General features: G+C 40.1%; 1 protein-coding gene across 1 annotated transcript in view; it reads left to right on the forward strand.

Annotated features, from left to right (window-relative positions):
• KCNU1 (potassium calcium-activated channel subfamily U member 1) overlaps positions 1-26,384 on the forward strand; it is a 143,277-nt gene that overhangs the window by 17,999 nt on the left and 98,894 nt on the right. The window contains exons 3-10 of the mRNA XM_040242924.1: positions 193-254; positions 1,379-1,469; positions 2,665-2,776; positions 4,017-4,092; positions 7,601-7,676; positions 11,448-11,618; positions 12,716-12,807; positions 15,490-15,600. Of these exons, the coding sequence (XP_040098858.1) occupies positions 193-254; positions 1,379-1,469; positions 2,665-2,776; positions 4,017-4,092; positions 7,601-7,676; positions 11,448-11,618; positions 12,716-12,807; positions 15,490-15,600 (791 nt within the window). The remainder of the gene's footprint in view (positions 1-192; positions 255-1,378; positions 1,470-2,664; positions 2,777-4,016; positions 4,093-7,600; positions 7,677-11,447; positions 11,619-12,715; positions 12,808-15,489; positions 15,601-26,384) is intronic.

Consider the following 26,384-nt stretch of genomic DNA (forward strand, 5'->3'; position numbering starts at 1 on the left):
AGAAAATCCCATGGACAGAGGAGCCTGGTGTCCATGGGGTCACAAAGAGTCGGACACGACTGAGCGACTTCACTATATAGGGAAGGGAAAAAGGGAAAACACGATTTTGTGGTATGTTTATTCATCTATGTTCATGTTAACAAAATGGATCTGTACATTTCTCTCTCTCTCTCTTTTTTTTTTTTTCCCCAGGTTATCCTTGTCTTTGTCCTAAGCATCGGGTCTCTTATAATCTACTTCATCAACTCTACTGAGTGAGTAAATTTCCCCAGTCAGTCTTGTCTGCTTATATCAGTAGGCTGCCAGCTAATTTGGAATTTTCTCTCAGGAATAATGTTTAATATACTTTCACAGATATTCACACATAGAAGCTCATAAAAAAGGATAAGTGTTTCGTTTCCCCCAGAGAGTACTAAACCCAGCTCCACACACACACACACACAGAGACACACACACACACACAAATGCATGTGTTTCCTCTGTATCCTGTCGTTCTGCACTGCTAGGAGCTGGGGTGCTATGCATAAGACTGCTTTAGTTTCTGGGGCTACAAGCCTCTAGCTGTTACCCCTCCTTTGGACCCTCTTTGGGCCATACAGCCTTTGGGCTCCTTAGGTGTTGAAGCAGAAGTTCAGTAGGCATTTCAGGGTTTCTCATAGATTTCAGACAAGTCTGGATGGTCTTGAGAAAGGAAAATGCTAGACCTCATCAGGAACATAGGAGCCCATATCCTGTGTTCTTCCCTGCAGGCATTCCTCTCACTTCTGCCACAGTAAGGACAGCTTCTGGGACACAACCCAACATAGTCTGAACTCCATGCTGATCCTCTGGGAACTATATTGGGTTCCAGCTAAAGTAAAGTGAGATTACAGGGCCACACGAGTCAGGCAACTTCAGAGATCTTACAGAAACTAGTCCTCTTTGCTTTGTAAGTTCCTTACTGATCTGTTAGGAATGTTTTCTTGGAATTTGGTTCAGATCAGTTCATTTGACCTGGAGTAGCTCTCTCTCGCAGAAGTATACTGAAGCCAAAATGTCTTGGCTGGGTAGATGGTCTCGCAAACCATAAAAAGCCACATAACCCATGTGCCGCTCAATCCCATTGATAAAATGGAAATGCAACCAACAAACTGTATGAAAGGGAGAGCAGGTCATTCTCCTTTTTTCCTCAGCTCCATTCACAGGGCAGTCATTTTGCTCATGAATACTTGTACTCCGAAGAGAAAAGTAATTTCCTTGAGATGTGCACACAAGAGTCTGGGTTGACCATTCATGGTAAATAAATAGAAAATTGCCCACCCCTTCTCTTTATTGTGTCCTCTGTAGTCACAGCTTTTAAAATGTCCATCTTTATAAACTGTCCTTGTTTCTTTTCTAGCCCAGTAAGAAGCTGTTCTTCGTACCATGACAGAACCATCCCGATTGATTTGACCTTCAATGCTTTCTTTAGTTTCTATTTTGGGCTGAGAGTAAGTACCTATACCCGTCGAATGTGGAAGTACAGAGGAGCTTGATGGGCACGTCAAGAAGAGATCTGTGTGATACAAGGAGATGCCTTCCTCAGACAATCTGCCTAGGCGCTCAGGCTCTACAGCCAGAGGGTCTGGGTCCTGAATTGTCAAAAGTTATAATGAGACCCCAAAACTCTCTCCTGCACTTGAGCCTGTAAACCAGGCCAACAATTTCAGCATGAGTGGAAAGGATTCCTTTAGAGAATATCATTGGCCTGTCACCCTGCATTTTTCTTTTTGGCTTCCCACCTGCCACTGAGTAGGAGCAACTAGTAATCACAAAATAGCAGAACCTGGGTAACAAGCCTCTGAAAAATGTCATCAGCTCCACTGATGGCTTATGTGCTGTATAACTCTATAAAATACTCTGTGCTTTTAATTTTGTTGCATTCATATACTCAGTAGTTGTCTCATTCCACAAGCAATTTTTGAGGGCCCGCCCTAGAACTAGATTTTAGATTTATCTATTCCACGTTTTAGAGAGATGTGTATATATATATATGTATGTATGTACACACACACTCTCACATGTGTATATATACATATATACATGCAAACATGTGTACACACATATATGTATTTCTATGACCTTGCTTCAAGACTTATTCAACCACAATAGCCATCACAATCTTATTTTTATAGCAGATCCTCCCTTCTGGAAGTGCTTCCTTTCTTAATCTAAATAGGGACGTTCATAAACACAAGCCTTGGCCAGCTGAACTTGTAGACCTTTTCTATTGAAGACCATACATAAATATACATTATCTGCTGTGTGTGTGCTCAGTCATGTCCGACTCTTTGCGACCCCATGAATTGTAGCCCACCAGGCTCCACTGTCGAAATTTTCCAGGCAAGAATACTGGAGTGGGTTGCCAATTCCTCCTCCAGGGGATCTTCCTAACCTCAGGATCGAACTTGCATCTCTTGCCTCTTCTGCATTGACAGGCAGATTCTTTACCACTAAGTCAACTATATAGTTACATAAATACATATGAGTGTATATGCATATATAAATATAAAATGTATGTATGTGATAGAATGAGGTCAGAGCTTCAGTTAATGAATGAAAAGTACCTGAAAAAAGCCACTTTTGTGTTCACTGTAAAATTTTTGAGGGTAACAGAATTTAGGGTCTTGTGCTTTTATTTCATAGTTTCTGGCAGCAGATGACAAGCTCAAATTCTGGTTGGAGATGAATTCAATTGTAGACATCTTTACCATCCCACCCACCTTTATTTCTTATTATTTGAAGAGTAACTGGCTGGGTAAGTGAATTGTGGGAATCAGAAGCAATTTAAAAAAAAAAAAAACCCTCAACATTCATTGTTAAGTATTCTTTATTTACTTTCAAAGGCTGTGTGTACTCAGTTGCTCAGTCATGTCTGACTCTTTGTAACCATATGGACTGTAGCCCGCCAGGCTCCTCTGTCCATGGGATTCTCCAGGCAAGAATACTGGAGTGGGTTGCCATGCCCTCTCCAGAGAATCTCCCTGCCCCAGGGATCGAATCCTCATCTCTTGCATCTCCTACACTGGCAGGTGGATTCTTTACTACTGTGCCACCTAGGAAGCCCCCATTTTTAAAGCCTAATTGCCATTTAAAAAATTCCTCACCATGTTTGTGTGGTTTTGTAATGTATTTTCAGAACCCATTTTTTTTTAAATCCCAGCCCCTAGGGATGGGCCTGATGTCATCTGATATCTAAAGTTTTTATTGTTTAGGGATTATCTGCTCCTGGAGGGAAAGGACCCCAGCATCCCCACCCACCTCGGCACCTTTGTGCTGGGATCCCAGGTGACTGGGAGAAGTGAAAAGCCTCCCAGGTCTAAAACCTATAAATCCTCGTATCCAGACATGCAGTGACCTGTTAGAGATTTTTTAATTTAGTTACTTTGTCTTTAAGGTAGATGTATTGACAGTACATGAGCCTGCTGTGGCCTTTGTCAGTTTTTACGTAATCATATTACTTATTATCTACAAAAATATTCCTTACTGATGCTATTATCAAACCACATAAATGCAAAGAGCATGCAAGCCCTGGGGAGCATATCACAGAGATTCTGCTGTTAGGAGTTTAAGTGGTTTACAGATCATTTGCTCTCCATTCTAAAAAAGAGTTAAACAGAGTAAAATGTGAGTTGTGCTTATTACATGCTTTGTAGTAATGATAATTCTCAGCAGCACTTTGAGGTGGGTATCATTATAATTCCCATTTTACAGATGAGGAACCAGAGGAGCTAAGGGTGTTGCTTTAGATGACAATAGCCATTAAGTGAATCAGGATTTGAACTAGTCCTCATGATCTTAAACTGATGACACTGTGATATATGTGAGCATTTCAGGGAGAGAGAGAACATGAACAGTCCTAGGTGTAGGGGAGTTCAGACTGCAGCTTTCTTTTCTGATTGCTTTTATTTTTTTTTTTTTTATTTTTTCCTTAGTTTTTTTTTTTTTTTAATTTATTTTTTATTTTACTTTACAATTCTGTATTGGTTTTGCCATAGGTTTGAGGTTCTTACGAGCATTGCGGCTACTAGAACTCCCTCAAATCCTGCAAATTCTGCGAGCCATCAGCACCAGGTAAATGCCAGCCCTGCCCCAAGTATGCCTTACTCGTTTGGATTAGGAAATTCAAATGTTAACTGCACCTTCAACTCAGCTCATTTCCCATCAGAAACTTCAGTGCAAACGTCATGAAATCCCTCACTCCCCAAGGTAGCATTCGCTTACTTTTCTCCCCATTGCATTAACCTCACACACTGGCTGCAAGTTTGCAATCATCTTAAAGAGTTTGTTTCCTCTTTGTTTCTTGGACCTGCAATGTGTCCATTCATTTAGGCTTTAACTCTTCCCCCTCCCCCCAAGTTTTTTTCTTAATCAAAGCAATTCAGACACAAAAGACTTTAAAATAATGACTGTTATAAGAGACAAAGATTACATAATAATCAAAGAGACACAGACTAGATAATGATCAAAGGTTCAATCCAAGAAAATATGAGTTGTACCTAACAGAAGCAGAAGATATTAAGAAGAGGTGGCAAGAATACACAGAAGAACTGTACAAAAAAGATCTTCATGACCCAGATAATCATGATGATGTGAGCACTAATCTAGAGCCAGACATCTTGGAATGTGAAGTCAAGTGGGCCTTAGAAAGCATCACTATGAACAAAGCTGGTGGAGGTGATGGCATTCCAGTTGAGCTATTTCAAATCCTGAAAGATGATGCTGTGAAAGTGCTGCATTCAATATGCCAGCAAGTTTGGAAAACTCAGCAGTGGCCACAGGACTGGAAAAGATCAGTTTTCATTCCAATCCCAAAGAAAGGCAATGCCAAAGAATGCTCAAACTGCTGCACAATTGCACTCATCTCACATGCTAGTAAAGTAATGCTCAAAATTCTCCAAGCCAGGCTTCAGCAATACGTGAACCATGAACTCCCGGATGTTCAAGCTGGTTTTAGAAAAGGCAGAGGAGCCAGAGATCAAATTGCCAACATCCACTGGATCATGGAAAAAGCAAGAGAATTCCAGAAAAACATCTATTTCTGCTTTATTGACTATGCCAAAGCCTTTGACTGTGTGGATCACAATAAACTGTGGAAAATTCTGAAAGAGATGGGAATACCAGAGCACCTAACCTGCCTCTTGAGAAATCTGTATGCAGGTCAGGAAGCAACAGTTAGAACTGGACATGGAACAACAGACTGGTTCCAAATAGGGAAAGGAGTACGTCAAGGCTGTATATTGTCACTCTGCTTATTTAACTTCTATGCAGAGTACGTCATGAGAAACACTGGACTGGAAGAAACACAAGCTGGAATCAAGATTGCTGGGAGAAATATCAATAACCTCAGATATGCAGATGACACCACCCTTATGGCAGAAAGTGAAGAGGAGCTAAAAAGCCTCTTGATGAAAGTGAAAGAGGAGAGCGAAAAAGTTGGCTTAAAGCTCAACATTCAGAAAACGAAGATCATGACATCTGGTCCCATCACTTCATGGGAAATGATGGGGAAACAGTGGAAACAGTGTCAGACTTCATTTTTCTGGGCTCCAAAAATCACTGCAGATGGTGACTGCAGCCATGAAATTAAAAGACGCTTACTCCTTGGAAGAAAAGTTATGACCTACCTAGATAGCATATTCAAAAGCAGAAACATTACTTTGCTGACTAAGGTCCGTCTAGTCAAGGCTATGGTTTTTCCAGTAGTCATGTATGGATGTGAGAGTTGGACTGTGAAGAAGGCTGAGCGCCGAAGAATTGATGCTTTTGAGCTGTGGTGTTGGAGAAGACTCTTGAGAGTCTCTTGGACTGCAAAGAGATCCAACCAGTCCATTCTGAAGGAGACCAACCCTGGGATTTCTTTGGAAGGAATGATGCTAAAGCTGAAGCTCCAGTACTTTGGCCACCTCATGCGAAGAGTTGACTCATTGGAAAAAACTCTGATGCTGGGAGGGATTGGGGGCAGGAGGAGAAGGGGACGACAGAGGATGAGATGGCTGGATGGCATCCCTGACTCGATGGACATGAGTCTGAGTGAACTCTGGAAGATGGTGATGGACAGGGAGGCCTGGCGTGCTGCGATTCATGGAGTCGCAAAGAGTCAGACACGACTGAGCGACTGAAGTGAACTGAACTGATGTACTCAACGTAGAAGCACATCAATACTTAAGGCAAATGCTAACAGCCATAAAAGGGGAAATCAACAGTAACACAATAATAGTGGGGAACTTTAACACCCCATTTATGCCAATGGACAGATCATCTAGATGGAAAGTTAATAAGAGAACACAAGCCTTGACTGATGCATTAGACCAGATAGACTTAATCTTTATAGGGCATTCCATCCCAAAGCAGCAGAATACACTTTCTTCTCAAGTGCACACAGAACATTCTCCAGGGTAGATCACATCTTGGGTTACAAATCAAGCCTCAGTAAATTTAAGAAAATTGAAATCATATCCGGCATTTTTTCTGACCACAACACTATGAGATTAGAAATCAATTACAGGGAAAAAAATATAAAAAACACAAACACATGGAGGATAAACAATATTTTACTAAATAAATAAGCAGTGAATCACCAAAGAAATCAAACATTTTAATTCTACACATTCATTGTCATGAAATACACTACAGCTGTCTAGGAATATAAGATAGTTTCTCCAAGCCTGAGAGCTGCCCAGTAACAGAAATGAACTCATTCTTAGAGAAATAGGACCGTTTAAATGTCTCCACAAAATTAAAATTACAGTTACAAAAAAAAGAATCCAAATATTGGGTTGGTCAAAAAGTTCATTTGGGTCTTTCTGTAACATCTTATGGAAAATTCCAAACAAACCTTTTTGCCAACCCAGCACATTTAAGTGCCAGTCCTATTAAAGCTGTAAGAATTTTGGTCTAACATTACTTACACACCATCTCCATGACCCTGCATTCTCACTAGAAGCATCATCAAATAGTTCTGGTCAGCTGGGTCTCACTGCTAAGAGTTGATGCTTTATGGAGAAAGGGCTGTTCTTGTGGGACAGGCAGCCTTGCTGAGAACCCCAGAGATTTCAGCTAAACTCGGAGGCTTTCTTTAGGAGACAGGAGCTTGTTTGATCTTCTTCCTCCAAGGATCCTCTTGTGAGTTTAGCGATATGGAACTTCATTTCTGTAATCCACTTCCATTTCTTCATTTAATTCATTTCTTCATTAATCCATTTCTTCATTTCTGTGATCCACTCAAAATTTCATTTTGCAGGTCCACTCTCTGGCTCCTTGGGCCTTTGCCTTTGGTCAATATAATATCAGGCTAGGGATCATCCCCCAGAATCAATCAAGGGTTTTGAACAAGAGTGTGTCACGGGGCTGTGCTTCTCCAGCTGTAAGGTGTATATGCATAAGGAGAGGGGATCTGGGAATATTGCAGATCAGAGATCAAGGCAGGGCCTGGGACTCTGCATTTCCACAGTGCTCCCAGGGAAGGTGTATCATTGCTCCTGGTCCAGAACCAAGCTCTGAGGAGCAGCAGTTTAGAGGATGAGATATTTGTATTGTTCTGGAACCTGTCAGAGCCCAGCAACACTCTTTCTTCCCCTAGCAATTCAGTGAAGTTTTGCAAGCTGTTATCCATCGTTCTGAGCACCTGGTTCACGGCTGCAGGATTCATTCACCTGGTGAGCGTCTCATCCAACCCCCTGATGTGGCTGGTGAGCATGCATGTCTTTTCTGTGAAGAATGGAGGCAAACCTCCCGAGCTCCTGTCTCCATCATTGTGATCAGTGTGAGGTCTGTCTTTTTACCTCCTTTGGGTGGGTTTTCTCCACCCCGTATTTCTCACAAGCATGTATCTCCTACACTCACAGTATTGATGCATCTTCTCCAAGCTCTCAAAACCTGCTCTTAGAGAAGGATTTTTTTTAATTTTAATTTTTACTTTATTTTACTTTACAATACTGTATTGGTTTTCCCATACATTGACATGAATCCACCACGGGTGTACATGAGTTCCTAATCCTGAACCCCCCTCCCACCCCCCCCATATCATTTCTCTGGATCATCCCCATGCACCAGCCCCAAGCATCCTGTATCCTGTATCGAACATAGACTGGCGATTCGCTCATTCATCTAAGGTATAAGCAATAGGTAAAATGTATCACTGTATCATAGGGTTTCCAGCAACTTGAAAAAGAATAAAGGATCAGAGAAATAGATAAAGAAATAAAGAATAAAGACATAATAAATGATATTATAAATTATAATGAGTATTATAAATTATAAATCACATATTGTATACTTATGTATAATATAATAATATAAATAGTAATGTGTATTTAGTCCCTCAGTCATGTCTGACTCTTTGTGACCCCATGGACTTAACTTTCCCCTATGGAGCCTGCCAGGCTCTTCTGTCCATGGGATTCTCCAGGCAAGAATACTGGAGTGGGTTGCCATTTACTTCTCCAATAAGTAGTAATAAGTGATATAAATATCATTATAAAAAATAAATAGATAAAGAAATACAGGGTCAGAGAGAATTTTGTATTTAGAAAAGCTGGAGAGTTGTGGGGGGAGCAGTTGCTGAGTTGCAAAGGGGAGTTTGGGGACTTTCTTGGTTCTCCTGGAGTCAATCTGTGTACACAGCTGCCTCCTTTGTCCACAAGAAAGATTAGCTCTCATCTCACGTAACCAGCAACATAATAAATGGATTTCAGCAATAGGAAAGAAACTCCTGGACTTAACTGTTCCAGGAAAGTTGAGGAGAGGTCATTAGAAAATGCTGAAGGTAAAGTGGGCTGCTAAAAGCTTGCAAAGGCCTTTGAGAAAAGCAAAGCAAAACAGAAAACAGAGCAGAAGTCTTTTCCACTTGAGCTCTTCTCTCAAAAGTCCATTTCAAAATAACAAGAAAAAGGAAAAAATGAGTAAAAAAAAGAAACTTAGCCATGTTCAGTTCATCAAGGAAAATGTCAAACACCAAATGTGTTTGGTGTTCCAAGAAACAAACTACAATGCACGAAATAGGTAAGCAGGAAGTATTTACTTTATAGGGCTCCCCAGGAGGCGCTAGTGGCAAAGAACCCACCTGCCAGCGCAGGGGATGAGGAGATGTGGGTTCAATCCGTGGTTCAGGAAGGTCCCCTGGAGAACAAATGGCAACACACTCCAGTATGCTTGTCTGAGAAATCCCACGGACAGAGGAGCCTGGTGGGCTACCGTCCATGGAGTCACAACGAGTTGGGCACAACTGAGCAGATTTATATATTTATATATATCTATATATTTACTTTATAGCACAGGGAGTTATAGTCAATATCTTGTAATAACCTATAATGAAAAATTATCAGAAGATCACTGAACCACTGTGATGTACACCTAAAATGAACACAATATTATAAATCACCTATAAATCAATTAAAGAAGAAAGGGAATATGAAGGCTGCCACATCCTTCCTCCTCTTGCAGGCAGGAGACGGTTTTTCCTGAGAAATGTCACAGTAGCAAAGGTAGATTCCTAAATCTAGAAGGTCAACCCAAGGGCATGGGTTCACCCTGGGAGAAGCAGTCACCAGTCTCCCTGTAGAGACCTGTTGGCCCTCACAGAACAGAGGTCAAGAGGATGCTAAAGGAGAAACCATGGTAACAGGTGTTTGTTTCTGTTTGTTTTTTCTTTCAGTAGCAATTACCAGGCTAAATGGGGCCTGCAGGCCTATTTATTGGCCCTAACATGTTTGCATTTTGTGTTTGCTATTTTTGTACTGGTTGCTAACCTTTTCATTTTTTTAATGTATTGATTTAATTGGAGGTCAATTACTTTACACTATTGTAGTGGTTTTTGCCGTACACTGACATGAATCAGCCATGGGTGAACACGTGTCCCCCATCCTGAACCCCGTTCCCACCTCCCTCCCCATCCCATCCCTCAGGGTCATCCCAGTGCACCAGCCCCGAGCACCCTGTCTCATGCATCAAACCTTGACTGGCGATCTGTTTCACATATGATAATATGCATGTTGCTAACCTTTTTAAAAGGAAGTCACATTAAAAACCCAGATTTTTGGGTTCTTTGCAAAAACACAAGTTTTTGGCAACCTGCTCTCTGAAGGGCCACCACAGTCCTAGTTGATTAGCTACACCCTGTACATACCACAAAGCTTCCCAGATGATGCTAGTGGTAAAGAACCCACCTGCCAATATAGGAGGCCTAAGAGATGAGGGTTTGATCCCTGGGAAGGTCTCCTGGAGAAGGAAATGGCAATCCACTCCAGTATCCTTGCTAGGAGAGTCCCATGGACAGAAGAGCCTGGGGTCTCAAAGAGTTGACTGAAAAGACAGCACAAATGCCATTGCCTCACTTACTCTTTTTGTTTAATGTAAAAAAAAAAATCTGATAAACTTAGTTTCCTTAAAACGTGAAGACATACGGAACTAAGATCCTGCATGTGTGTGGCCAAAAAAGGTGAAGACTAATTGGGAAAATCAGAGGAAATATTTATCAGAGTTTCTTTTTTTAATTGAAGTATAGTTTCCATACAATATTATATAATTCACAGGTGTACAATATAGTGATTCACAATTTTTAAAGATTATTTACCATTTACAGTCATATCCAACCCCAGGCTCCTCTGTCCATAGGATTCTCCAGGCAAGAATACTAGAGTGGGTTGCCATTTCCCTCTCCTGAAGATCTTCCCAGGAATCGAACCCATGCCTCTTATATCCCCTGCATTGGCAGGTGGGTTCTTTACTGCTAGTGCCGCCTGGTAAGCCTTCGGTATAGTAATTCACAATTTTTAAAGATTATGCTCCATTTATGGTTACTGTAAAACATTGGCTACATCTCCCATTTTATACAGTGTATCCTTGCTGCTTATTTCAGAGTTACTTTTTAATCACTGAAAATATTTTTCCAGAGAGAGAGGAAAAATAATCTGGAAAGTTCAGCATCCATGTGCATAAGCTCCCTGAAATGAAGTGCCTGGGTAACTGTGCATTTCCGCAGGATGAGCCTGACCTGTTGTAAAATGAGAATGAATAATAAGTGCTCAGCCTGACAGCCTCTGAGTCCCATGGCTCCACGGTTGGATGAGGTACCCACAGGAAAGGAAAAGAGAGGTTGTCAGCCATTTTCTCCAGAGAGCATCCCATCGTGGGTTCAAGTTACACCGTTCAAGTTACAGGGTTCAAGCCCTTCAGATCTGAGCAATAATCACAAGGAAGGGAAACACAACTTCACAATCATTACCCACAATCTGCAAAAATTTGGGTGGGACACACGACTTCACAATCACTACCCACGATCTGCACACCCTTCACAGCAACCTGGGAATCATGTACTATTTCATTTGGATTGAATTAAGTGAAACAAATCCAGTGTTTTGCTTTTTCTTTATAAACTTTCCCTTGGAGTCAATTTACAGACCTTGCCTGAGTCTTCTTTCTTTGGACAGGTGGAAAACTCCGGTGATCCTTGGCTCAAAGGGAGAAATTCACAGAACATTTCATTCTTTGAGTCCATTTACCTGATCATGGCAACAATGTCGACTGTGGGTTTTGGAGATGTGGTACCCAAGACATCCCTAGGACGGATTTTCATCATAGTCTTCACCTTCGGGAGTTTGGTGAAAAATATTTCCTATATCTTTTGAATATCACTACATTACATATACCCAAAACATTTGGCTAATGTGGAGAAATAAAGTGATGTAGGTTTAAGAGCAAGTGTTGCACTGTTCAGAGCAGGTGTCAAATGAAAATGAAGAGATAAATGAATCCCATGCTTTTCAGACTGCATCCTCAGCCCATGACATAATTGCTTGATTGCCAGGGTTGAAGGTAGTAGACAAAGGAGAGCAGACCTTCCTAATCAGCCTCTACACTGATCTGAGCAACCTCATCTTCCTTCATCTTTTGCCCATCAGATTAAAGTTTTTCTTCCAAGGAGGAAGGGGACTTGCTGGATGTAGTGTTCTCTCCAGCTCAGATGAGTAAGCTCTCTCCACACCAACATTTTACTACAGATAAGGGAACATCTGTGCTTGGTTCAGGAGTGTGTCCAGGACAAAGGAAGCCTCCTTTTTCAGTGACTTTAATTTCAATTCTTTAAAGACCATCCCAGAGTTCTCCATTCTACCTTTCTTTTTTTACCTTTTTATTTTGTATTGGAGTATAACCGATTAACAGTGTTGTGATAGTTTTAGGCAGACCACAGAGGGACTCAGCCATACATATACATGTACCCTTTCTCCCCCAAACTCCCCTCCCATCCAGTCCAGTCTACTTCTCTGACATCCCGCTGTCCACATAATTGTTACATCCCCTCGTTTCTATCATTTCCCCTTAGTGGGGTTCCACTCTGTCCCATGGGCTTTTTTTTCCCTCCAAAGCCCCAAATAGGATCAAATGAAAGAATCAGAAGGGCCGTTAGAAGTGAAGGCAGGACCAAACGGATGGGGAGGTTGTCTTACTGCTTGTCTTTGCTTTCATCTTTTTGAAGGTTGAAATGCATTCTGTTGAATTTTCACCAAATCCAAAGCCTGAAGTAAAGGAAGAAATTTCTTTAAATTTTAAACTGTGCTTTTAAATGCACAGTTCATAGTCATGTCTTTGTTATAAGAAAGAGTATTTTATGGACCTTCTTTCTCCTTTGTCATCTTGGAATTTTGGAGTATCCTTGGACATAGTGAGACCTAAGGTTTTATTTGCTGATCATTTCTAGGTACTCTTCGCCAACTACGTCCCTGAAATGGTGGAACTTCTAGCCAACGAGAGGAAATATACCAGTTCCTATGAAGTGGTCAAAGGGAAGAAGTAAGTAGCTTTAGGATATAATTTCTGCAGTTTGACATACTCTGCTGATCACTGTCTCTTTTTGAACACTATTGCCTGGTCTAGGTGGATATATGGGCAGGATCCTCACTCACTAATAGAGGGCTGTGCTAGAGTAGATACCATGAGAAGATGATATTTGCCACTTGATTCACATATCTAGAGACACGTAAGAAAATTAAATCAGTTAAAATTATTACAGATATGTTGTCATTCAGTGTCAAATGTTGATTGTGCCAGTATTTGCACATTCCTTATCATGACTGTTCTCTTAGGAATAAAACCACATTACTAATGCTTTTATTCATTCTAATCATGTGGTTGACTCGTGACTGATTTTACATAGTGGGTCAAGTTAAAGTCATGGTTTGAATTGAAAACAATTAATTCAATTCAGTTGTCTCAGCCCAAACTGCCCTAAAGCTTGTGGGGCTCATGACAGAAAGAGGTTTGCTCGAGTGAGGAGGAATTTCTTTTCTCCAGTCCTTCACAGTTTACCTGTTCCGTCCACGCCACAGTTATTTGTTACCAAGAGCAAAGTGGAGTCAGAGTTACTTTTACGTGATTTCTCTGTGCATGTATGTTTCCTCCATTGCCATCATGGCACCTAAGAAGAAGGTCAAACCAGTCAATCCTAAAGGAAATCAACCTTGAATATTTATTGAAAGGACTGATGCTGAAGCTGAAACTCCAATACTTTGGCTACCTGACGTGAAGTGCTGACTCATTGGAAAAGACTGTGATGCTGGGAAAGATTGAAGGCAGGAAGAGAAGTGGGTGGCAGAGGATGAGATGGTTAGATAGCATCACTGACTGCATGGATATGAGTTTGAGCAAACTCTGGGAGACAGTGAAGGACAGGGAAGCCTGACGTGCTGCAGTCCACGAGGTCATGGAGAGTCGAACATGACAGAGACTGAACAAGAGCAAGATAATGAATTGGAGATCTTAAATTTGGAACAATTCTTACCTGCTGTTGAGGAAAGAGGCACCGTGCAGATGAGCTCCTATGGAATGATGTCTTAACACAGTTGGATAAAAACCAAGATTGACTCAGGAGTAGGGAGAGAAAATAAAAAGCCAAGATGAATGAAAAACAAATATTGAAAACAATGAAAGGAACTAAATAAGCCAAAATCTGACCTGGTCCATCTAAAGAAAGGGATAAAACATGCCAAGTCAGTCAGTGAGGTCTGAAAAATTTAAGTTTGAGGCTAAAATTAGACTTTCAGCTTTCTTACATAATTAATAGGGGTGGAGTGGAATAGCTTCCTTAGGTATACTAAGCCTAAGGAAACTGACAGCTCTTTTTCACTGTAAAGGTTACATGAATAGATTTGTGAGGCTCTCCGAGATGTCTCTCCACTGAACTCACTTTTTTTGTGAGCACTGGGTAATTTTAGTGGAGAAGGCGATGGCACCCCACTCCAGCTCTCTTGCTGGGAAAATCCCATGGACAGAGGAGCCTGGTGGGCTGCAGTTCATGGGTCGCAAAGAGTCGGATACGACTGAGCGACTTCCCTTTCACTTTTCACTTTCATGCATTGGAGAAGGAAATGGCAACCCACTCCAGTGCTCTTGCCTGGAGAATCCCAGGGACGGGGGAGCCTGGTGGGCTGCCGTCTATGGGGTCGCACAGAGTCAGACATGACTGAAGCGACTTAGCAGCAGCAGTAGCAGGGTAATTTTAGATACAGAAGATAAACCAAAATAACCTGGATTCTGGTGCTGCTCAACCATAGTATGTGACTGTAGGAAAATCAGTGAGTCTTTCCAATGATCAGTTGTTCGTCAGTGAAAAAAGACTACACTAGGCAATCAGGAGTCGAGTGGAAAATCAAGCATAATGAACACACGTGCAAGTCCATCATAGGTTGTAAATAAGAAAGAAAAATCTAGTGGTTGCAATAGTTGTCCTCATATGCCTAAAAAGTTAGGAGCAATTCAAAGTGTAGAATCATTCCCTACAGAATCTGAGGCTGCTTTTGTATATTAGAGATACAGTCCTTGGTGTTTTTAAATTTAAAATCTTGGTGGAACATATACCAGCTTTATTTAAAACTAAATTTAAGCTAAGTTCAGTTCAGTTCAATCGCTCAGTCATGTCAGACTCTCTGCAACCCCACGGACCACATCATGCCAGGCCTCCCTGTCTATCACCAACTCCTGGAGTTTACTCAAATTCATGTCCATTGAGTCAGTGATGCTATCCAGCCATCTCATCCTCTGTCATCCCCTTCTCCTCCTGCCGTCAATCTTTCCCAGCATCAGGGTCTTTTCCAGTGAGTCAGTTCTTCACATCAGGTGGCCAAAGTATTAGAGTTTCAGCTTCAACATCATTCCTTCCAATGAATATTCAGGACTATTTCCTTTAGGATGGACTGGTTGGATCTCCTGGCAGTCCAAGGGACTCTCAACAGTCTCCCCCAACACCACAGTTCAAAAGCATCATTTCTTTGGTGCTCAGCTTTCTTTATAGTCCAACTCTCACATCCATACATGACCAGTGGAAAAACCATAACTTTGACTAGACGAACCTTTGTTGGCAAAGTAATGTCTCTGCTTTTTAACATGCTGTCTAAGCTAAGAGTCCATCTCTAAATCTAGACTGGAAGATGCTACTGTTCCTGGGATGACCTGCCACACCTTGCTCTCACTCTCTAGGTTCATCGTGGTGTGTGGAAACATCACTGTGGACAGTGTGATGGCTTTCCTGAGGAACTTTCTCCGCCACAAAGCAGGGGAGATCAACACTGAGATTGTTTTCCTGGGAGAGTAAGTATATCTGTATGGCCCATGAGCAGGGGATACTTAAAATATGTGCAGATATTTTTAATGGAAGAAAATTGCCCTTCCACCATTGATCTTTAAAAGTAGGAAGTAATTAATCAGCAAAAAGTAACGACAAAGCAGTTCATGACCAGAGTTAACCTATGAAAATATTATTCTGGACTATATCTTGCCAGATTTTTTTCTGTACAGGTTCTAATATTATTTAAGTGATTGAAAAAGACTGATGCTGCAAAAAGCTGAAGGCAAAAGGAGAAGGGAGCACCAAAGGATGAGGTGGTTAGATAGCATCCCCAACTCAATGGATATGAATTTGAGCAAACTCCAGGAGAGAGTGGAGGACAGAGGAGCCTGGAGTGGTGCAGTCTGTGGGGTCACACAGAGTCAGAAGCAACTTAGTGACTAAATAACAACAACAATAACACGTATTATTATGTATAACCATAATTTTGTGTGCTAGTCTGGTGCAATTCATGATTATTATTCTGTCAGTTCTCAGAATTGCAAATGCAGAGCTCAGCTAGATGCAGAAGGCATTGTCTGATGAGATGTGTTTGTTCTATGTGGTTTATCTTTTTATGACCAGAGTCCAAGTCAAATATTGTGTAAAACACTGGGAAGTGCCTCTTTAACACAAAAAGAGTTTTAAGTAGGCAAAATCGTTTCTAATTGTTCTGTATTTACAATTTTGGTTCCTAATGAGATTGAGCAACTTTTGTGTTTTGATGATTTGCTGATTATTTTGGAATTTTCTTCATTTCTTTTATGTAAGGAGGGTTGTCTGTTACTTTACTGACTTTTAAGCACTTAGTATACTTTTATATTAGCTTCTTTGTGTCATATGTTATACATTTCCCTCCCCTTTTGTCTTCTAATTTTTGTGTGTGCTTTTATCTTAATAAAGAAGCATTCAAGTTACACAGACTCCAATCTAGCAACTCTTTCCCTTTTGACTTCTTGCCTTTCTGATGTTCTTAGATCTGTCTGTTCTAAAATTAAGCTACTATTTCTTAACATTTTTAGGTTTTTATATTGAAATATTTTGTATTTAAGCTCTCTGGAATTGGCTTTGTGTAATGTGTAGGAAGGGCTCAGTGATTAAAAAAAAAAAAATCCAGCTACCAGTACAGGAAATGTGAGTGACATGATTCGATCCCTGGGCTGGAAAGACCCCATGGAGAAAGAAATGGCAACCTGCTCCAGTATTCTTGCCTGGTAAATCCGGGAGGCAGAGGAATCTGGTCTGCTACAGTCCAAGGGGTTGCAAAGATTCAGACACAGCTGAGCACGCACACACATGAGTGTGTAGCGAACTAACTTCTTTATTTTTCTAAATTGTCAATCCACTATCCAGACATCGCTCACTAAAGTCAGGCAGCTATGAGATGACATTTCCGTCCTATCCACGATTGCAGGTGGGGTCACCTCAGCCTTCTTCATGCCTTTCGTAGTTGAACACTGTACTCTCTACATTATGACACCTTTAACCCACCGTTACCTTGAACTCTCGGTTATGAGATGACCATTAAGCCTTCTGCATTCCTTTATGGTGCTGTGGATAGACAGCCAAGAGTTCTGCTTCAGAATCATTGTCATGCCTCTCTTTTCAGTAATTTTGCATTGCTAGGACCCTTATTTAAAAGATAGTGAACAAACAAAAGACCCGAGTGTTAAAACCAGTGATAAAAGGCTAATAATTGTAATCCAGTTGAGACAGAGAGAAAATCATTAAATGTATGGAAAGTTACATCTTTTATCCACTGCTGTATTTTCATAGAATAATGTAGGTTATTGTAGGTACTTGTCAAGATAATGATTGAAATGTCTTAAATGGCACAAACATTGGGAGTGGCTTGTCCAGACTTCTGTCAATTATATCTACATTCTGAAGACTCCCCTTCATAGCTCAGTTGGTAAAGAATCTGCCTGCAATGCAGGGGACCCTGGTTCAATTCCTGGGTCGGGAAGATCCACTGGAGAAGGGATAGGCTACCCACTCCAGTATTCTTGGGCTTTTCTTGTGGCTCAGCTGGTAAAGAATCTGCCTACAATGCAGGAGACCCTGGTTCAATCCCTGGTTGGGAAGATCCCCTGGAGAAGGGAATGGCTACCCACTCCAGTATTCTGGCCTGGAGAGTTCCATGGACTGTATAGTCCATGGGGTTGCAAAGAGTCGGACATGACTGAGCGACTTTCACTTCACTTTCTGAGGACTCCAAAATTGATATCCCCACTGGGCATTCTTTGTGACTTCATAGTCACACAACTAGTAGGTTAGTGGATATTTCCATCCCGGTGTTTCAAAGACCCGTCAGACTCAGCATTTTCAAAGGTAAATTCTTGATCTCAAGTCCAGCTTTTCCACCTCACAAGGCAAATTAACAATAAAAAAGAAAGCAAATAGCATTTATTATCTCAGCAAGTGACATCTCATCAATACCAGTCCTTAAAACAGAAAACTAAATGTAGTCTTGGACATTCTTAAAACAGAAAACTAAGCGTAGTCTTGGACATTCCTTTCTTCCTCAGACCCTGTGTATCTGCCCTAATTCTGTTTCTATCATTTCATCTGCCCTGAAGGTGAAAGTGCTAGTTACTCAGTCACGTCCAACTCTTCGACCCACCAGGCTCCTCTATCACAACCCTGTTAAAAGTTCCTATCTTGTCTCTCTTGAACTTCTGTAAAGGCTACTTTATTGATCTGTTCTTTTTGCTCAGAAGCCCTCCTACTGGATGTGAATGATTTATTTCCATCCCCCAGCACTCAGAGTCCTTCTCTGGCCAAACTGTCTGAGTTAGCCTGTTGGAATCCTCCTATCTCATCACTCCATTTGTTTGCTTTAAAGTGATTATCACAGACTGTGATTCTGGTAGACTTTCCTTTGATGCCAAAGTTCACATTGCCTTTCCTTACTGTACATTCATACTGCTTCTCTCAGTGAATCTGGGCTGGCCTTTGACTTAACTTGATAAAGAGAATGTAGCAGAGGGAAAACAGTGGTAGTTTTTTTTAATTTTTTTAAATAACTACCAGAAATACCTCCCAGCTGTTTACACACATTCTCTTCCTCCCATCAAGAATGGAGTCTTCTATTCTCCTTTCTCTTGATCTGAGCTGGACTTCTGACTCATTTTAATCTGTGAAATATATGTAAATGACCAAGCCAGTTAAAGAGCCAACCCATAAGAAGCCTGGGCGCTTCTGCACTCAGTATTTTGATGCTCTGGAACACTATGTAAGAAGTTCAGCTGCTCTGAGGGGAATGAGGGCCATCCAGCTGCCAGCTCCTCCAGAAGTCCAGCTGAGGGAATGGACGTGGGGTGTGTGTGTGTGTGTGTGTGTGTGTGTGTGTGTATGTTTATTAGCTGCTCAGTTGTATCCAACTCTTTGTGACCCCATGGGAATTCTCTGGGCAAGAATCCTGGAGTGGGTTGCTATTCCCTTCTCCAGAGGATCTTCCTGACCCAAGGATCAAACCCAGGTCTTCTGCATTACAGGCAGATTCTCTATCATCTGAGCCACAGATTTCAGCTCTAATGGACATGTAAGTGATACTTTTTTTCAGAAATTCTTCCCACTAGGGTTCTCAGTTAAACACAGTCACGTACTTGACTCCAATGAACCCACATGGAGCAGACTTACCCAGCTGAGCTCAGTCAAACATAAATATTGATTTGTTATTCTTTGTATTGAATGCATACATCCTATGCACTTTGTATATGTGCAATTTTTCACAATTAAATGAGAAAGTAAAAACTTCCTAGAACCAAAAAATGATATCAATTATCAGATTGGAAAGGTACCGTAATGCTGATCAGGATAAATGAAAACCGTGTACACACAGGCACATCATCATCACACATAAAATCATGTACACACAGGCACATCATCATCACATGTAAAATCATGTACACACAGGCACATTGTCGTCACATGTAAAATCATGTACACACAGGCACATCGTCATCACATGTAAGAGACACCTAATTCAACAATCACTGGGGGGTGGAGCAGATCCATGTAGGAATCCAGAAGATAGTACTGCTCCAGAAGGCAGCATATGAACATGCACAGCAATAGCAAAATGCTGTTGTTCAGTTGTTAAGTCGTGTTCGACTCTTTGCATCCCCACGAACTGCAGCACAGCAGGCTTCCTGTCCTTCACTATCTCCCTGAGTTTGCTCAAACTCATGTCCCTGCACTGGTGCTGCTGTCTAACCATCTCACCCTCTGTTGCCCCCATTTCCTTTCACCATCAGTCTTCCCCAGCATCAAGGCCTTTTCCAACGAGTCAGCTGACCATTATATTGGAACTTCAATGCTTACTACCAAATATTTAACCAACCCCTTACAGTTTTTTCCAGCCTTACTGCTCAGAGATAATTAAGCTCTTTCAGATTTAATATTTCTTTTAAGTTTAAATTTATGTTTTATCACTCTTTGGACTCCTTAGCTGTACACAGTATTTATTCATGACCTGATATTTTTCAGATGAACATTATTCAGTCCTCTACACCGCTTTGTCTCCTTCACTTGTTCCAACAGAGTTATCTTCTAATTTGTAATTACAGCAGTAATGAGTATATCATTATGGCTAATAAATGTTGGTTTTATGATAACAGTACATTTTCTCAAATTTGTTTTTTTTTTCAGTATGTAGTGGTCACCTCATTTTCATATGTGTATCATTAAATATTTTCCAATATCTACATCACATGTGTAGCAATAAATATTTTCTAATTTTTTCAAGATTAAATAATCTCATAAGAGTAAAAGTTAAGTGAAAAAGTCCGAAGAGTTGTGCATGAGTCATTGGAGCATAGATAATAATTAAGTACCATGTTTAAAACTCTTTATCCTAAATTATAACTCAGAAAATTACACAGAATTACAGTGTACATTAAAATGAATTATTGTGAAGCAAAATCCATGTAACCATCACCAAAATCAAGATATATTCTATTGCCAGCTTTCCAGCAAAACCCTCCCCAACTGTTGCCCCATCTTTAGCTCCTAGAGGTAATTATGATTTTGACTTGATGTCTTACATTTATTAATTCCTATCTCCTGACATTTTTCCTGTTTTTAAACTCACATAAATGGGATACAGATTGATTTACCTCAATATTGCATTTGTGAGATCCATCCTTGTTGCAGCTGGGTATAGCGGTACCTATTCATTTTCATTGCCGTGCGGTAAAGCATTCCATTATATGAATACACCACAATTTTTCTTAATCCGTTCTACTGTTGGTTGACATTTCTCCTCAATTTCGGCTATTATGAAGAATGTTGCTTTGAAAGTTCTTGTATATGTGCCCTGGTCCCCAGGAGTAAAATTGCAGGGTGCTAAATCTTCCTGTAATAGAACTGTCAGTCGTCCAGAATGTTTTTGCTGTCGTATCTGCACTTCCACCAGCAGCCCTGAGTGTGTCTGTTGCCCTGTAGCCTTACTACCAGTTAAAATGTAACTTCCCACCCTACCTGACACTTAGATACATTGTTTGAGCCATTCATTCTTCAGAATAGCATTTTATAAGACAGTGTCTCATATTGTGGTTTTTCTTTTATTTATTTATTTATTTTAACCATTTATCATTTATTTATTATTATTATTATTATTTTACTTTACAATATTGTATTGGTTTTGGTTTTGCCATACATCAACATACTGTGGTTTTTCATCTCATTTTTCTGGTTAGTAATAAGGTCAAGAATATATTCAAATGTATAAGCCATTTGGATTCCTTCTTATGAAATGACTGTTATCCTGCCCTTTTTAAAAAAAAAAATTGGACTGTAGTTGATTGATAGCATTGTATTAGTTTCTGGTGTACAGCAAGGTAATTCAGTTATATGTATTTTTCCTGTGGTCATGTATGGATGTGAGAGTTGGACTGTGAAGAAGGCTGAGCACCGAAGAATTGATGCTTTTGAACTGTGGTGTTGGAGAAGACTCTTGAGAGTCCCTTGGACTGCAAGGAGATCCAAGCAGTCCATTCTGAAGGAGATCAACCCTGGGATTTCTTTGGAAGGAATGATGCTAAAGCTGAAACTCCAGTACTTTGGCCACCTCATGAGAAGGGTTGACTCATTGGAAAAGACTCTGATGCTTGGAGGGACTGGGGGCAGGAGGAGAAGGGGATGACAGAGGATGAGATGGCTGGATGGCATCACTGACTCGATGGACGTGAGTCTGAGTGAACTCCGGGAGTTGGTGATAGACAGAGAGGCCTGGCGTGCTGCAATTCATGGGGTCGCAAAGAGTCGGACATGACTGAGCGACTGAACTGAACTGATATATATTCTTCTTCATACTGGTTTCCATTATGCTTTTTTCCCCCATTTTTATCCTGAATTAAATACAGATCTTTTATTTAAATGTAAAAACATCTTGAATTTGTTCTCATTCTTGAAAGATGATTTTATGAATATAGGGTTCTAAGCCAAAACCTTTTGTCCTGAAGAACCATGAAGTATTATTCTGTTGATTTCCTGGTTTTGTTATTGCTATTAAGAAGTCTGTTCAATGATCTTTAATGAATTATCTTCTTAAAAGATCATAGTAAAAGTGAAAGTTGCTCAGTTGTGACCAACTCTTTGCAACCCCATGGACTATAGCCTATCAGGCTCCTCTGTCTGTGGAATTCTCCAGGCAAAAATACTGGAGTGGGTAGTAAAATTGCAGGGTGCTAAATCTTCCTGTAATAGAACTGTCAGTTTACCTATTTTTCCTTCTCCAGGGGATCTTCCCAATCCAGGGATCAAACCCAGGTCTCCCGCATTGTAGGCAGATTCTTTACCAGCTGAGCCACAAGAAAAGCCCAAGAGTACTAGAGTGGGTAGTCTATCCCTTCTCCAGGGGGTATTCCTGACACAGATATCAAATCGGGGTCTCCTGCATTGGAGGTAGATTCAAAAAAGATTTGTGTAGTACTTAATATGAAAATGTGTTATACTTTGACTATGATGTGTGTAGATTTGAATTTCTGATAATTTATTGTGCTTGGACATGAGTTTGAGTAAACTCCAGGAGTTGGTGATGGACAGGGAGGCCTGGCGTGCTGCACTCCATGGGGTTGCAAAGAGTCAGACACGACTGAGTGACTGAACTGAACTGATTGTGCTTGGTATTCATGAATCTTTCTGAGTCTCTGGATCAGTGTTTTCCACCATTTTTAGAAGATTCTCAATTATTTCTTCAAATATTGCCCTTGTCACTATGCTCTTCATCCTCCTTTTCTGGGGATTCAATTATAAGTGTATTAGTCCCTTTTCTTTACTGTACCAAATATATTTCTTATCTTCTTTTTTATATTTCCCTTCTTTTTTGTATCCCGATATTACATTCTGGATAATTTATTCTGACCTACCTTCCAGTTTAGTACTTCTCTCTTTGTGTTTAATCTGTTTACAAACTCACTCACTGAGTTTTTCATTTCCGTTATTTTATTTTTTAGTTTTCTAGAGTTTATATTTGGTTCTGTTTCAGATATTCTGTTTTTAGATTCTTGTGTTCCCAGGCTTATCATTTGTTTCAATAAAATAAATATAATTATGTTGTAATTTGTGACTAGTAATTCAATGCCTAGAGTCTTTGTTTTTTTTTTCCCAGCTGACCTTAACATGGTGATAGCATGTTTCACATGTTTATTTTATTTATTATTGTTCAATCTTATAGGAATATTTTAAATTGATTTTATTGGCATATAGTTGCTTTACAATGCTGTGTTAGTTTCTGCTGCTGCTGCTGCTGCTAAGTCACTTCAGTCGTGTCTGACTCTGTGCGACCCCAGAGACAGAAGCCCACCAGGTTCCCCCTTCCCTGGGATTCTCCAGGCAAGAACACTGGAGTGGGTTGCCATTTCCTTCTCCAACGCATGAAAGTGAAAAGTGAAAGGGAAGTCGCTCAGTCACGTCTGACTCCTAGCGACCCCATGGACTGCAGCCTACCAGGCTCCTCCATCCATGGGACTTGCCAGGCAAGAAGTGTTAGTTTCTAATTTACAGCAAAATGAATCAGCTACATATCTATGTGTTTCCCCTTCCTTTGGGCTTCCTTCCTGTTCAGATCACCACAGTGCCTTTAGTAGTGTCCCCTGTGCTATATAGTATGTTCTTACTAGTTACCTATTTTATACACAGTATCAATAATGTGTATTTGACAATAAGTCTTTGGTTTTTATTGTCAGTTATCTGTACTGGATGTTACACACAGTATCTTGTTTTCTTTGTGTGCTTTCTTATCATAGATTATGTGCTGACTCTCATCTTAAAAATATATATGTAGATAACTTGTGGCCTAGAAAAATATTACATTCTTACAGAAAGGATATGTCTTTATTTCTTCCAAGAAAAATGGGGCACTTCTGCCTCAAGACCACATAAATCCAAGTTCAAGGCTTAGGTTCTTTGTACCATGCAGGTGACAAACTAAGAATGGAAGTCTATCTGAAAACTAGTTTATCCAGTTTTACACTTCTATGTCTCCATACTTCAGTTATGCCAGGTTAAAATTTGGAGGAGTTATCAAACTCTTCATTTTGTGTATCAGCAGAGCTGGGGTTTTTTTGGACACTTTGCCCTGTGATACCACCAGCTGACCTTTAGCATGGTGATAGCATGTTTCACATGTTTATTTTACTTATTTATTATTTTTCAATCTTATAGGAATTTTTAAAATTAATTTTATTGGTGTATAGTTGCTTTACAATGTTGTGTTAGTTTCTACTTTACAGAAAAATGAATCAGCTAAATATGTTAGCTCATTTTGGTCAGTGCTTCTTCTGAATTACTCAGTGCTTGCAGGGGGAATAAAAAAGAAAAACAAAACCAGACTTAACCTCTAAGACCTTGATTTGTTCTCAGTTTTGGCCTGGTAATTATTCATGGTCTGGTTTTATCTCTTATGATTTATTAGGAGATGTTTCCATATTTCATCTAGTATTTTTATATATCCTTAGTAGAACACTGGCTGAAGTTACCTAATTTACTGGAAACAGAAATTCCAGCTCTAGTGATATTTAATATATGGAAATATGCAAAGCTCTCACTTGTCCACATATGTTTTAAGGGAACAAAGGAAGTTTTAGTCAAGAGGATTGATAATTCTCTTTTACTCAGAGATTTTCAAAATATTGCAGTTGGTAGTGGGCCAGATAATAAAAGTGTTATATAGTCTATCGTAAGGATTTGGCTTTAAGGAAGTTGCCTTTTCTCCAAGTCAGTTCTGAATTCTTGGTGATTTTGAGCAGAGGGATGACATGATCAGGCTTAGTTTTCTTTCTTGGTGTTGAGAAATTGGAATTGGATTTATCATAATTCTTACAACAACCTTAGTAACTGACTTATACATAAGCACATTTTGGTTATTTATTTTTCTGATTAGTTCATTTTAAAAATGTTCTAAGCCCCAGTTCATGAACTCACCAGGCTTCCCAGGTGGCGCTAGTGGTAAAGAACCCCCCTGCCAATGCAGGAGACATAAGAGGTGTGGGTTCAATGCTGGGTCGGAAAGATCCCATGGAGGAGGGCATGGCAACTCACTCCAGTATTCTTGCCTGGAGAATCCCCATGAATAGAGAAGCCTGGCAGGCTACAGTCCATAGGGTTGCAAAGAGTTGCCACAACTGAAACGACTTAACCCAGCACAGCATGTATGAAGTCACCATCAAGACAAAATTTAGGACACAATCGATATCTAACTATATGGTCTTTCCCACATTTCATCCTGCTCTCAGTTTTTGTCCATCATTATTATCATTCTTTATCTCTCCTGTAGTTTTATTACATTTGTATATACTCTTTAAAATGTTCTCCTTTGCCGAAGGAGGATCTCACCAATGGAATATTGTAGTACTTAGACTCTCCTTATTTTATATTTCTAAGATACACTCGTATTTCTGAGTGTTGCTATAGTTAATCGGTGTTTGGAGAAGGGAATGGCTACCCACTCCAGTATTCTTGCCTAGAGAATTCCATGGACAGAGGAGGAGGAGCCTAGAGGGCTCTAGTCCATAGGGTTGCAAAAAGTTGGACATGACTGAGCAAGTAACGCTTTTACATTTTTTTTCATTGTTATGTGATTTCATTGACAGAGTGAACTTTATTTATGCACTCTTGGTGTGATTTGAGTTGTTTCTAGATTTTTCTGTTGGAAGTAGTTTTGTTATTAACATGGCCTGTATATGGCTCTTGGTGGACCTGTGCAAGAGTGTCTATGTGTGTGGGGGGAGGAGCGGTGGTGGTTTAATGGTATAAAAAAATGTGAATGTTCATTTTAGGAAATAATACCATGTTTTGCCAAGTGTTTACACCATTTTTGAAACTTATTGGCAATGTGTAAGGGACTTTGTGTATCTAAACATCTGTGCTTTTTTCTAACAGTTGACATGGTCATACTTTTTCATCTTTGCAATGCAATCAGTGTAAAATGGAATCTCATTGTGGTTTTGATTTACATGCCCCTTATCACAAAGAGTGTAGTTTCTCTTCATGTTCATTACCCATACGTATTTCATCTTTCTGTGAAATGCCTATCCATGCATTTTGCCCATTTTCTTACTGGATTGTTGGTGGGGGTTTTCTTACTTAATTTCTAGGAGAGCTTAAAATATTCTGATGCTATTTTCATCAATGATGTGAACTGTAGCTATATTCTTCTAGTTTGTAACTTGTCTTTTCTCAGAGTATTAGATGTCTTTTGATAGGTTCAAAAGGTTTTAATGTTATAGTTGATATTTTCAATATTTTCAACTATATTTAAAAA

Source organism: Oryx dammah, unplaced genomic scaffold (assembly GCF_014754425.2).
Source record: "Oryx dammah isolate SB20612 unplaced genomic scaffold, SCBI_Odam_1.1 HiC_scaffold_7, whole genome shotgun sequence".
NCBI classification, from domain to species: Eukaryota; Metazoa; Chordata; class Mammalia; order Artiodactyla; family Bovidae; genus Oryx; species Oryx dammah.